The sequence below is a fragment of the Macrobrachium nipponense genome, chromosome 19, assembly GCF_015104395.2.
Source record: "Macrobrachium nipponense isolate FS-2020 chromosome 19, ASM1510439v2, whole genome shotgun sequence".
Taxonomy (NCBI): domain Eukaryota; kingdom Metazoa; phylum Arthropoda; class Malacostraca; order Decapoda; family Palaemonidae; genus Macrobrachium; species Macrobrachium nipponense.
In genome coordinates this window covers 36246195-36260476 of record NC_061088.1, presented here as the reverse complement: position 1 = coordinate 36260476, position 14282 = coordinate 36246195, and the positions used below count along the sequence as shown (strand labels likewise).

The window sequence follows — 14282 nt, the reverse complement described above, 5'->3', positions numbered from 1 at the left end:
TTCTCATTGTTACATCACCACATTGATAGTTTGTAAGTAATAAAATTGTATTTCAATTTTCTCCTTTACAGAGTTGGAAAAGAAACATGATTTTGTTATGAAGATGAGAGATGTGGTAACTAGTCTTCCTCGACCGGTATTTGTTGTTATGCGCTACCTCTTTGCATTCCTTAACCAGTAAGTCTTTTGTCTTCCATATGTTTATCTTTTATGTTTATTTTAAGCTGAAAAAGATTTAGGCATTATAACCACGATAAAATGACAATGTTTATTTTAAGCTGTAAAGAAATTTAGGTACTATAACCACAATAAGATTATATGCAGTTTATCATGATGTTTTATCAATATTCCAAGCTATTTTTTTTCTGTTGTAATAAATTTTAGATTTGCAGTTACTGTTGCAACCATGTAAGAGCCCTTGCTTTATGGCATTTGATTTAGAACCTCTCAGGCAGGGACTTGTTCCTGTTATTTTTCAGGTAAAAGCCTAGAAAAAAGGCCTACAACAGATTTCTGGCAATGGAGGCATATTTACTGCATATTGGTGTTGCTGTTCAGCAAACCTAGTTGCTCTCAGCAGGAAAATGAGGTCATGGATTAACTGTGTATGTGAAAGATCTCCATTAAATTACAACTTATGTAAAAGTGACAAACGAGACCACCCATCGATGGGCCAAGTCATAACTGCTAATATACTAGGAAACAGAAACCTACCACCACAAACCACTCTATCTAAAAGGGACAAATCTCTGACAGAAGCAGACATCCACAACAAAGAAGAGTATTCTAGTAAAGGAAGGACGAATGACCTAAAATAATACCTAAGTTTTGTTTGACATTTACTGAAACTTTCATTAGATATTTCTTAAAAGTAAGATGTTAGTCAGAAGTTACACCTAGAATAGTTAAAGCTTCAGACTCATTCAGCTAGCCACCTAAAGGGGAGGAAGGTGTGGAAAATCTGCACAAGATCTGCTAATCAATAGTGTTTTTGTTTTACTGGGGTTCAGCCTCATATCCCACCAACTACACCATTCACTGATCTGGTCAACATCCCAATTAAGACTGAGGGCAGCTTCATTTCTCTTAAGCTTCATTTCTCTTAAGTGGAGACTTTACTACACCCACAAGTGTTGCATCATCGGCATATGAAGCACTCTTGTTTTCCAGGCCAGCAACCATATTGTTTGCATAGTTTACCAAAAATAATGGACCAAGAACACACTCATGTGAAACTCAGGATGCAATAGGTCTTGGTTCACTAAAGATTTATCAGCGAGCTGCTGCTTACCTGTAAGGAAATCTTGAAGTGATCCTAAAACATATCTACCCACTCCAAGATTCTGAAGTTTATAAAAGTGTCTTATGATATACTAAAGTGAAAGCAGGTACTTAGCTGCTTTCTGTATGCATATTGACTAACAGCTAACAATAATTTAGGTTCCACATACTTATAGACTGGCTGAAAAATAAGTTTTTCAGCAACTTTGGAGAGCACAGGGAGAATAGAAATTGACCTTTAGTTGCTGCAGTATGTGGATATGCCCCTCTTTGGAACAGGCACTGTATGTATTACTAAGCTTGCTCTCATCCACAAAGAAACTACTTTGGCTTAAAAAATCTATTGAATCTACTAATCTTGGTAGACAACACACTAGAAACTTTTTTACAAAATAAAGGGAAGAAACCATCAGGATCTTCTCTACTCCAGCAATCAAGATTATCCAGAATTTTCTTAACATCCCTAGAACAAAAGGCAAACTTTGTAAGGATGGCTTCAGGATGACAAGTACCGGCAGTCCCGAGTTAACGGGGGGCGTTCTGTTCTTGGCGGGGTGCTGATAAGCGGAAACCACCATTAACTGAAACTCGGCAAGTTATGGCACTTATGGCACAGAGTTTCTGTTAATGGTACCGATAACCGGTTAATGTTGCCTCTGTTACGTATGTTAAGGCACTATAACTCTATCATCAGCACCATATGGCACCGTTAACCGAAATTCGGCCCGTTTTGGCGCCATAAATCGCCAATTTTATGGCACCAGACAAGTGCTATAAAACTGTTTCTCCAATAACAGAGTCCGCCAATAACCGGCGACTGCCTGAATCAGGGAGAGGGACATCCTCAGCTGATCACTTAGCATTAAAAGATCAGTGAAGCAGTTCACCCTTTTCCCTAGGGCCAGTAACCAATCTACTACCATCATATGTCAGTGGTGATGGAATGGAAGGTGAGTCTGGCCCAAAGAGAAGGTGATGCCAGTTTGGTCCACCGCAGATGAAGCTGAGTCATTCTTTCAAATTTCTTCAAGCAATTACTGAAATTTCTCTTGGTTGTATGATGAGTTCTGTTCATTGCACAAGGAGACTTAACAAAAATAGCATCATTTTCATTCGAACTATTTTATCTTCATGTGTTGAATTTGGTCTGTTTATGATGGTGTATCTAGAGTAAAAAAAATAAAATACATTATATTTGCTTTCATTATATTGATGTAATAGATTGAGCCCACTGTTGGATTGGGTGGTTTATGAGTAGTAGAGTCAAGTGTTACCTCAGTAGTTTGATTAAACTAAATATGTATATATACAGGCAGTCCTTGGTTACCGGCGGGGGTTCTGTTCTGACAGCTTGATAATAAGCGAAAATTGGCGATTTATGGCACCGATATACGATAACCCTGATTGCCAATAACAGAGTCCGGTGATAACGGGGGACTGCCTATAATAGTAATAGTATATAAATATTACTAATAATAATAATAATTATTTAGAATGAATCTTTCCTACTGTTAAAGTTATATCTTTGTGCCATTGGATGCAATCAGCATTCAAAATAAACAAAATAAAGCTTGGCTGTGCCATCAGATGCAATCGGCATTCAAAATAAACAAATTAAGCTGGCTGATCCACTGGGATTATCTGTAATCATATTTCCCACTAGATGGCATTTGAATGTTTATTTTCTTGTCAGACTACTTCATGCTGTGCCCTTGTGCATACAGTGTGAATCAGCGGTAATAATTTTGACTGTTTCCGGCTGATTTTCTCCAGTATGGTATTGCACTTGTTTTCTGCTTTTTCATGTCATCTACAGCAAACAGATAGAAGGATTAGGATGTATAGGAACAAGTTATGTGTAAACCAAATGCTTCAGTTCTAAATTGTGGTCACACTGAATGTGTGTTAGCCTACCTATAGGGAAATGAGTGTACTTTGTCATCTTGTGAAGAAATAAGGAGTTTTCTGATGAGAGGATGAACAATTTCATGAAGTATTGGAATGTACGAAAGACTGATAGATTACGCTATTGTTTGTTAAGGTTTTCCATAAGCATATACAATCTTTACCTTCAACAGGGAGTCCCTGGTTGTCGGCGGGGGTTCCGTTCTCAGTGGGATGCTGATAAGCAAAAATCACCATTAACTGAAACTTGGTGATTCATGGCACCAAGTTTTGGTTAATGACGCCGATAACCATTAATGGCGGGCTCTGTTAGGTATGTTATGCCACCATAACTATTATCATGCCGATAACTGAAACTCGGCCTGTTATGGCACCATAAATCACCAATTTCATGGCGCTAGAGAAGCAGCTCCATAAAACCGGATCACCATGAACTGAGTCCGCCGATAACCGGGGACTGCCTGTACTTCCAGTGTTAATTCTCTGCCTCTCTTCCATTGGATATCGGAGTCATAAGCGCCATAAATCACCAAGTTTTGGTTACCGGCAGTCTTCACTTGTCGGCACCTTGCCGAGATCTAAACCCCCCACTGATAACTGGGGACTGCCTGTTGTATATTATGGGTGAAGATTGTGGGTACTCCCATAGTGATCAACCTTTTTTTGGTTTCCCCAGTGAACGGGTGTCTGAGCCTTTTGTCTATCTGTAGCCTCCTCCTCTGTTGCCTCATATCACACCTTTTGTACTTATGGCTCTTCTGCTGCTTATTTATCTAGATTAAACTAGCCTTGTGCTGGAATGGGCTCGTGCTCCTCGGCAACACCTCTTAAAGTGTTTTGTAGATGGCTCCAACTGTCATCCTTGTTTGATTGTGATGTCTTATGAGAACCTTCTCCCATTCAGCCCTTTGGTACTTAAACCATCTTCATGTGTGGATTTGCTGTTTACTACTACTATATTAGTTCTTTCTTTAAACTCAGTGGTTTCCAACACTGATTTAGTTGATTCTCCTTCAGTTTTTATGTGATTTATAGGTCACATTGTTTTGCTTTCACTCCCTTTTGCCCAAGATGAATTCATTGATCAGGTGCTCTTTTTATGTCTCTGCCTTGGCTTCTGTTAAAATGAGTAAGAAGTTAAAACTGAATTTGGTAAGTTTTATATTCAAGAAAAGGCAATGTCATTTGGAAAAAAGGGATTAACATCCAGAAAAGTTAATTAGCTGAGACAATCATTAAGGCTACGCCAGAGAAACATCAACTCCAGCAACTGACTTAGGACAGCGAGTAAGAAACCAATAGCAGACAGTCCTAAGAGTGCAGCAAAATGAAAATCAACATCCTGTTGCACACCACTGGCACCACTGGAATAAAACACTGCAGACTCCTAACCGCATCAGTCCAACTCCAACCTTCTCTTGGAAGATGACCATGAGAGCCTGAGTCAAAACTAGAGAGAAAATAAGAAGAGAGAGAGAGGAGAGAAAAACAAGACTGATGTATTTCTATGCAGAATAATAATTGTCCCTTGAATCCATCGTTTTTGACATGTCCTCCATTGGCACATTGATTGCCAGTCTAAGCAATACTGAAAAATCAACAGTAAGACTTGAGAAAGTCCTGCATAAAATATATGCAACTGAATCACACATTATTTTCAGCAAAAGTTGTTTAAAAGAAGGTCTACTTCCCAATAATAATAATAAATGGCTTATGCAAAATGGAAGGTTACAAGAGACTTTGTGCATGCCTTACAATGGACAAACAAGCTTGTCACCAAAGATAAATATACAGTTACAGAAATAAAAAATTCCCAAGACCATAAAAGATATGAATACAGAGAGTACAGTGATTAATTATCACAGAACATTATAGCATAATGAGATAGATAGCAATCACAAAGGGATGCTGGAAGTAAAGAACCATTAAGAACCATTACATAAGACATACAAGTATACACACTTCTTTTTACACGCATGCTTTACTAAATAGTTTTCCATCTAAGCTTTCCCAAGTCAGACATTGCTAGCAAGTATTACCCACTCCTGGCTCTGTTATCTTGTTCATTATATAAGTACAGTGTCTCTCTCTAACCTTGATTTGCCCGAGAGCAGACAAGATGATAAAAAGAGAAATCTGGGAATAAGGGATTCATTAATGTACCGTTATGTATACAAAACTTAGTCTTGCACCTTAGATTTTCATGATCTATGACAATCTTGTTAGAAATGTTAAATACAGAAATGTATAAAGTTATGTAGAATCATGCTGTTGTATAGAGTGAGATTTGTCGTGGCCTTGATAATTTTACCTGTCAGATTTGTTGCTATTCTTTCTACTCTCAGATCATTATCTGTAATTCACTTTTCCAGTGCTCTCCAACTTAATACTTGTCCTTTCAGCCTCAACATTGTTGTCTTCAGCTTTTTCCTCTTAGCCAAGAACAGATCTGTTTAGCCAGTTTCAAGACTAGAATTTATCTCACTGATCATTATTAGATTCAGCTTACTTTGTATTGGAGCAGGCTCTTGCTCATATAAGCAGCTTGTAATCTCACTGGTCTTATTAAACTGGTTTATATAAAGAGTAATCTTTTTCCAACAGCCTGTCTGAATTTAGTGATGAAAATATGATGGACCCCTACAATCTTGCTATATGTTTTGGTCCAACCTTGGTGCCTATTCCAGAAGATAAGGACCAGGTATGTAATATCTTGTAGATTTTCTTTGTTATATGCTTGATGAAGTGTTTCATGGCTTTCCTGGTTTCATTTTGTAGAGTCTGAGATGATTATGGCTATAATTTGAAAAGTTTGAAAGTCATGTTAATTTTAAAAAGTAGCTTTTCCTCTTTTTGTTATTTGATTGTCCCATTTTTTTCTCTCATTTGCTTAAATATTCTAGTGTCAGGTTTTTTGGTGTTTATTTTCTGTTATTAGTCTCAATAATTATTCAGTAATTGTGATTTAATGTAAATTCATCATGGGAATTATCATCTTGCTTCATGTGAAACCATCTTTTATGTTTTATTTTGTGTATACATATAATTTGCTAACCAAGAACATCTTGCAGCTCTTTTCATCATTATTCAGTTTTTTTTTTTTTATACAAAACTATTGTATTCATACAATATTGAAACCTTTCCAGTACACTGCAGGCAACTAATTTTAGGTAATGGCTTTTATATGCTACCTATAAAATCTGTTTTAAAAATTATTTTTCCAAACAGGTGCAATTCCAAAACCTGGTAAATGAGTTAATCAAGAATATCATCATCTTCAGTGAAGATATCTTCCCAAGTGACGGTGGTCAGATATATGAAAAATACATATCCCGAGATTCCATAGATTTGGAGGCAGAAGTTGGAGATGCTCCTTCTGAAGTTCACGATGATGTAGACTCAGAACCAGGCCAGTCAGAGGATGGTAAGACAGCTGGAAGGAAAAGACTTAGATTTGTTGTTTGGTTTTTCAATTAGAAGTCTCTACTAGAGGTGCCATGATTGATTTCTCCAACAGTGCAACAAATGGAATTATGACATTTCTCATAATTTCATCCAAGCTCAAAGTGCGTGATTTTGTATGAAATATGTGCCAAATTTTCTTTGCTTTTCCCCCCCTTCTAGTGTAAACGCTTGCCATAATTCTTGCTTACATATTCATGAGGGACTGAACCATACTTCTTTGTTACATATTCATGAGGGACTGAACCTCAAGTACATAGTCATCAAATATTCAAAGAAATCCATTGTACAATAATCCAGTGATTTGGGTAACTTTCAAGGTGTTAGTGGTTTGTAGGACATGGTATGGTTTCTTGAACTTTAGAATTTTATGTTGGTTTCAAAAGCTTGTGGATATTAGTCAGACCGTCACTAAGTCATTCATTCACTGAAAGTTCTTGTACCAGCAATCTCGCATACTATATATACGGTACGTACTTGCATCCTTTAATATGAACTTAGAGTTTAAAACATTGTACTTTATATCTTTTGGTAAAGCCTTAGACATCCATTTTGGACTATGACAGTTTGTTTGCAGAGTAGAAAAATAAAAATGCCACCAACTGTAGAAATAAAGAAAATGTTTAGAATGGTTTGTTTGGATAGAAGGAATTGCAGGAATTTCAAAATACTCAAATGTTATGTAAAACCAGTTGTATTATTATTATTTTTTTTTAATTTATTTATTTATTTATTTTTTTTTTGCTCTATCACAGTCCTCCAATTCGACTGGGTGATATTTATAGTGTGGGGTTCCAGGTTGCATCCTGCCTCCTTAGGAGTCCATCACTTTTCTTACTATTTGCGCCGTTTCTAGGATCACACACTTCTGCATGAATCCTGGAGCTACTTCAGCCTCTAGTTTTTCTAGATTCCTTTTCAGGGATCTTGGGATCGTGCCTAGTACTCCTATGATTATGGGTACAATTTCCACTGGCATATCCCATATCCTTCTTATTTCTATTTTCAGATCTTGATACTTATCCATTTTTTCCGTCTCTTTCTCTTCAACTCTGGTGTCCCATGGTATTGCGACATCAATGAGTGATACTTTCTTCTTGACTTTGTCAATCAACGTCACGTCTGGTCTATTTGCACTTATCACCCTATCTATTCTGTCCGTCCCAGAGGATCTTTGCCTGATCGTTTTCTATCACTCCTTCAGGTTGGTGCTCGTACCACTTATTACTGCAAGGTAGCTGATGTTTCTTGCACAGGCTCCAGTGGAGGGCTTTTGCCACTGAATCATGCCTCTATTATTATTATTATTATTACAGGTACACAAACCTTTATCCAAAATCCTTGGGGCCAGATGGGATGATTCACAAGTTAAATTTAACTTGTGAATTTTAACGATAAGTAAGACTAAAGAATATTTACTTTTCATTATATCGATCTTGGAGTGAGTTGTTCATTATTATCACTATAGGCAGTCCAACTGTAGTTGGTATTTTACTAATTACATGAAGAATAGAATGAATTCGTTCATATCATGTACTTTTGAGTACAAACTTGTGGAGTTCAGAGATTCTTTCACAACAAAAGTTTTTTTTTATGCTTCAGAAGATATTTACAAATGCTACATTGACATTGCTTCAGAACAAATTAATCTCTTCAATCTCTCAAGGAATGTTAATCCATTTCTGTTTACCTGCTGATTAAAACCTTTATAGTCCATGTGTCTGAACAAGTTTTTTTTTTTCTAAATATGTAACAGGCAGTCCCCGGGTTACGACGGGGGTTCCGTTCTTGAGACGCGTCGTAAGCCGAAAATCGTCGTAAGCCGGAACGACGCTTGGAAATATGTCTTAAACTAATAAAAAGTTATAAAAACCCTTACTTGTAATCCTTTGGTTACACTACATGTTGTTTCCTGTAGTTTTATGTACAACCTGGAGTTATTTTCATAAAAGAATGCTGGTTCTTGAAGGTAAAAACTATTGTAATCCTCTGGTGACACTACATTCTTGAAGTTTTATGTACAACCTGGAGTGATTTTGCAAAATCTTGAGGGCTACAAGAACAGCTGATTACTATTTACGTATCATATAGACTAATTAAAGTAAATGTATCTTTAAATAGGCTTATATATTAGTATCAACAAAACATTTCCTGCCATGAGTCAGAGGCCGTTTAATGAAACGAACACTTCTCTGTCCTATCTGTTCAGAAAATAAACGTTACGTCAATCCCCGAGACCATTGTTGCCAAAGCGTCTCTCTCTCTCTCTCTCTCTCTCTCTCTCTCTCTCTCTCTCTCTCTCTCTCTCTCTCTCTCTCTCTCTGATCAAATTACATTGGAAACTTGACATACGATTGCCCTAATATACGAATGTTTTGAGATATAACAGAAAATTTGCGAAAATACAAGCTTTGATATACAAACGAAAATATTTGAGATACGATTTTGCGATGAGTGTTAGTTGTATAGGCGACCGATAAATGGCGTTCAGTCTGTTGTTTGTTGGTGCTGCATGTTAACACGTCGTTGTTTAGTTCGTTGTATTTGCGCCTATTTTTCGTGTTATTTTGTCTATTTTATTATTAACCATGGGTCTCAAAGCTAAAGACAAAGCAGGTGATAAGAAAAAACCCAAGAAAATTATTTCGATGGAAGCAAAACATGAAATTATAGCAAAGCATGAACGTGGCGTTCGTATCGTCGATTTGGCAAACGAGTATGGTCAAAATCCTTCTACAATATCCACGATCATCAAGCAGAAGGAAGCTATAAAAACCCCCGAGACCATTGTTGCCAAAGCGTCTCTCTCTCTCTCTCTCTCTCTCTTTCTCTCGTCTCTCTCTTCCCTCTCTCTCTCTCTCTCTCTCTGATCAAATTACTGGATAATGTCTCTCTTTGGATACTTGGAATTTGCGTTGTAATCTAACCAGAAACTTCGTTTTGTTATTATTACTGGAAACAAGCAATGATTTTTTCATTATTTGCGCTTTTGGACTGTTATATGTAAACTAGTATGTATTCATTCGCTCGGAAACTAGTTCCGCATATGAGGCGTCACTAAAAAACATAGAAAAATACAACATAAAAAGTGTCGAAAATCATCATAATCTCAAAATTTTTGTTGTAATCTAACCAGAAACTTATTTTTATTATATACTGTGCTAAACTATAAAGGATTTTTATCATAGTATGCGTTTTTTAAAAGCGTCGTTAACTCGGAGCGTCGGAAGACGCCTCTCTCTCTCTCTCTCTCTCTCTCTCTCTCTCTCTCTCTCTCTCTCTCTCTCTCTCTCTCTCTCTCTCTGATCAAATTACTGGATAATGTCTCTCTTTGGATACTTGGAATTTGCGTTGTAAACTAACCAGAAACTTCGTTTTGCTATTATTACTGGAAACAAGCAATGATTTTTTCATTATTTGCGCTTTTGGACTGTTATATGTAAACTAGTATGTATTCATTCGCTCGAAAGGAAACTAGTTCCGCATATGAGGCGTCACTAAAAAACATAGAAAAATACAACATAAAAAGTGTCGAAAATCATCATAATCTCAAAATTTTTGTTGTAATCTAACCAGAAATTATTATTAATATACTGTGCTAAACTATAAAGGATTTTTATCATAGTATGCGTTTTTTAAAAGCGTCGTTAACTCGGAGCGTCGGAAGCGTCAGCGTCGTAACCTCGGAACAAGCGTCGTAACCCAGGACGGATTTTTCCATTGAATATTTTAAGAAAAACGCATCGTAACCTCGGAACGTCGTAAGCCGGAACCGTCGGTAACCCGGGACCGCCTGTATTACCTGTACTGCAAACTTTTTAAAACATGAGCATGCACACACACACACCGTGTGCATATATGCTAATATGTACCTATTGATTAAAGAGACTTAAATTAGCAGTATGTATGTTTTCCTGAGAGAGAGAGAGAGAGAGAGAGAGAGAGAGAGAGAGAGAGAGAGAGAGAGAGAGAGAGATTATTCAGGACTTGAAGGCTTGGGAGATTTATAATTATTTTATTATCTTGAGATTTTTTTTTAATCTAGGGATTTTCTAAGGTCAGTTCTTGGGATTTAATAAGAAAAATAATCTGAGTAGCAGTACACCAAAATTACTCGGGTCAGCCGTTAGCGTGCCAAACTACCAATTATGTTTTTGGTTTTTAGAGCTTTTTGGATTTTAGAATTTTGGATAAAGGATTGTGTGCCTGTATTATTATTATTAACCCTCATTGGGCAGGTAAATATACCGATATGCAGCTCCTCAGGCCTGATACACTTTGAGGCCGGCCAATTTACGAAAAAGAGTGTACAATGGAAAGAGGAAGATATGCAAATGTACATGGTGAAAGAAAAGAATTATAAAAATTTTCTCTACCTTCCACAAGAAGTTGAAAGTGACTATTTACATCACCTTGTGGGGCCTCTTACAAGACAATTGTCAATTTTACCTACTTACTTATATATGTTTTTTTTAATAGATAAATTTAATTTATTTTTTAAAAATTATCATTACTGCTCACACAATATCAAGAAATAAATTCAGTAACAAATTCTTAGCATTTTGTTGAAAAGTAATACTTAAATTTACTGAGAATGAAGATTCGGTAACTTTTTTTACTTTTACATGAATTTTTCTAATATAACTTTGCAATTTTCTTTGTAAAAATTACATTTACAACCGACATACTATTGTATAAGACAAACAAAAAACAACAGCAACCCCTTGCTATATTTACGAGCAAATATACAAAAAGACGTCATGTGAGACAGAGACATAATATATTCCCCCTTGAAGTCAGAAGGAGAACGGAAGTTCTGAGCCACCGAGTCTTGATTTTAGCCAGTGTAAAAGTTGCGTTTAGTGAATTTATGAGCTATAGAAGTATTTGCACCTCTTTCCCGTCTAGATTCTTTCCAAATCGATGGCGCTTAATATAGTTTATCTACAGGATCAATCCGTCCACCACCCAAACCTGTTATTACTACTCTCGAGAATCAATCCGTCCATTAAAGGTTAAAATTGTTTAACCAGACCTCTGATCTAATTTGCTTAGTGGTCGCATGACTGGTAAAAACGATTGGTCTTTATTAGTGATAAAGTGTTGAATTTATTGATTAAATTACAGCATAAAAGTACGTATATAATAGATTTTAGTTTGTAGTAGCGCTTGGATCATATTATTGCTAGGTGGTTATCGCAGACTTGTAGATAGTCACTCATTCAAATCAGCCAGTTGGAATTAATATGAATTTTAATATGATTTTTAGGTTTTTGTAGTTAGAGCATTTTTCCTTTATTGTATTTAGGAACATAATATCTATTATTTATTACGCAACAAACCAATTTTAGTAAGTGTCTATATTCAAGGTTCACAAATCTTAAGTACTTCATTCGTGATTCAAAAGAAAATTGTCTGCTGGCCAGCAGCACTGCATAGTGGCCATGAAGACCTTCACTTTTTGTATGTCAAGTCTGCTTTCAAAAAAAAAACCTACTACTCTTAGATATTTTGACGGTTGGTTAATGAATTGTCATTTCCAGTAATTACGTAAGCGTGTACTATTCCTTTTAATTGCATCTCTTTTTCTAGAGGAGTAGTATTTTTTTTTAATTCCAGATAAATTTTTTTGGCTGATAATTTAGTGAAAAAAGTGTTTCAAGTATGTTTTCTGGTTGACATTATGGAAGAATAAAGCTTTCCTTGGTGTTTTGGTAGTATTTACTTTATGCAAATAATGATATTGAGAATTGAACAATATAGTATTAGGTACTAAAGGTATACCAGCTAACTCATTTGTTTGATTAGCTTTGTACGCTTTTTTGTTAACATTATTTGTTTTTGGTTATTTTAGAACAAATATAGTTGACTAATTTTGGGGAATAAGGTTATTTCTTACTGAATACAAGTAGGATCTTGGTTTTGTGAAGATTGCAGATGAGTGCTAATTTTAAGCACTGTGTTACTGTAAAAAAAAAGATTATTTTAAAGAAAATTATATGTTTTACCATAAAAATTTGATTTTATATAAAATACTGAGTCCTCATGGCACAGAGTTTACAGATATCTACATTAATACCTTAGTACTCATCAATACGTAATGAGTTCCATAAGACACAACGAGTGCCAAAAATGATGAGTGCCAAACAAAAATGACTGAAAAATTATTTAATTAGTACCAGACCACCCTAGAAAATGCCATTTTAAAAGGTATTTTATTCAATAATGAGTCTTAACTTAATTTTCCAACATAATCCTAAATAAAGATAACAGAAAATAACTTCATTTTACATCTTGCTTTTTCAAAAATCATGGCCTCCATAACACTACCACCTGCCATTTATCAATTATCTAGACCAACAGCAACAATTTTTTTATTTCCTAAAGTGTTTAAGACCTCTATTTTGTCACATTTTTTTATTCGTTTATAATATGCAGCTTCAATTCCTTATTTTTTATGATCATATTCTTGGCATGTGGTACTCTGTAGAAATATCAGCTCTCTCTCTCTCTCTCTCTCTCTCTCTCTCTCTCTCTCTCTCTCTCGTGCTCCTATCTAAATTTGTGAAATTCATTGCTGGTTATAGTTCCACTGAATGTGAAAATTCATGTTTACCGTATATACTCTCATATCATGCGACATTTTGAAACTATTTTTAATTCAAATTTAGGACCAGAAATGACCCAAGCTGCAGAATGTGTGTGAACTGTTGGCCCTGGTTAGGCTGTTACACTAATAGTAACCCCTTGAAAAAGTCAAATAGTTCACATGTAATTAATGTTAATTCTAACAAAATTTTAAGTGAATGTATTAAGTTATATTGTAAGTACTGTACTAAAATAATGAACAGTGCAATTATGCACCATTTGCATGCTGGTAATATTTACATTCTCAAAAATGTTAGCTGATTTCATTTTACTGATATAGTCATAAAGTTAAATAAAGCGTAATTTTTGCATTATCAAAGCGGAGTTAAAAATGCAACTGGCCTTTATAAAAATAGTAAATTTTAGATTAGGAAAAGTAGTGATTTCTTAAGTTCCAGACTTTGCTTTTGCCTATTTCAAAAAATTTTGTATATCATTCTTTTTTGTTTTCATCTGCAGATTAGGTTCAGTTCTATACTTTCTTAGGCCCTTCTTCATTGCATATAAGATTAATAAAAATCAGTTTACTTTACTTATGGAAGTCACCATTGAGAATTGGCAAGCTCTCTGTGTGTCAGTAACTTTAACAATTTTTAATAAACAAACGGTAATCAACATTGGACAACCTGCTGTCTCTCATTTCATTTGTTTATGTCAGTACCTACTGCTGTTTATGTTAGTTTTTGCATGGCATAGTAATTTGTTTTTTACTTATAAGAAAAAGGGATGAATAATTAGACAAGATAAGAAAAAGTAATCAATAATTAAACAGGATAAGAAAAAGTAATTAATAATTAGACAGGATAAGAAAAAGTAAGCAATAATTTGACAGGCAATAAGTCTGGTAAACCTAGTTAAATATACGATGACTTGCATTTAGGCTACCATTTAGGCTACCCACAGCCATGTACTGTATGCAAAACTTAGCGACAAAAATACAAAACAAACCCACAAAAAATGTTAAAATGGATTGAGGATTCTGCCAA

The 14282-nt window shown here is 35.4% G+C and overlaps 1 protein-coding gene across 1 annotated transcript in view; it reads left to right on the top strand.

Moving 5' to 3' along the window:
* Window positions 1-14282, top strand: part of LOC135216243 (SLIT-ROBO Rho GTPase-activating protein 1-like) — a 179001-nt gene that overhangs the window by 114801 nt on the left and 49918 nt on the right. The window contains 3 exon segments of the mRNA XM_064251407.1: window positions 72-177; window positions 5791-5887; window positions 6415-6610. Of these exon segments, the coding sequence (XP_064107477.1) occupies window positions 72-177; window positions 5791-5887; window positions 6415-6610 (399 nt within the window).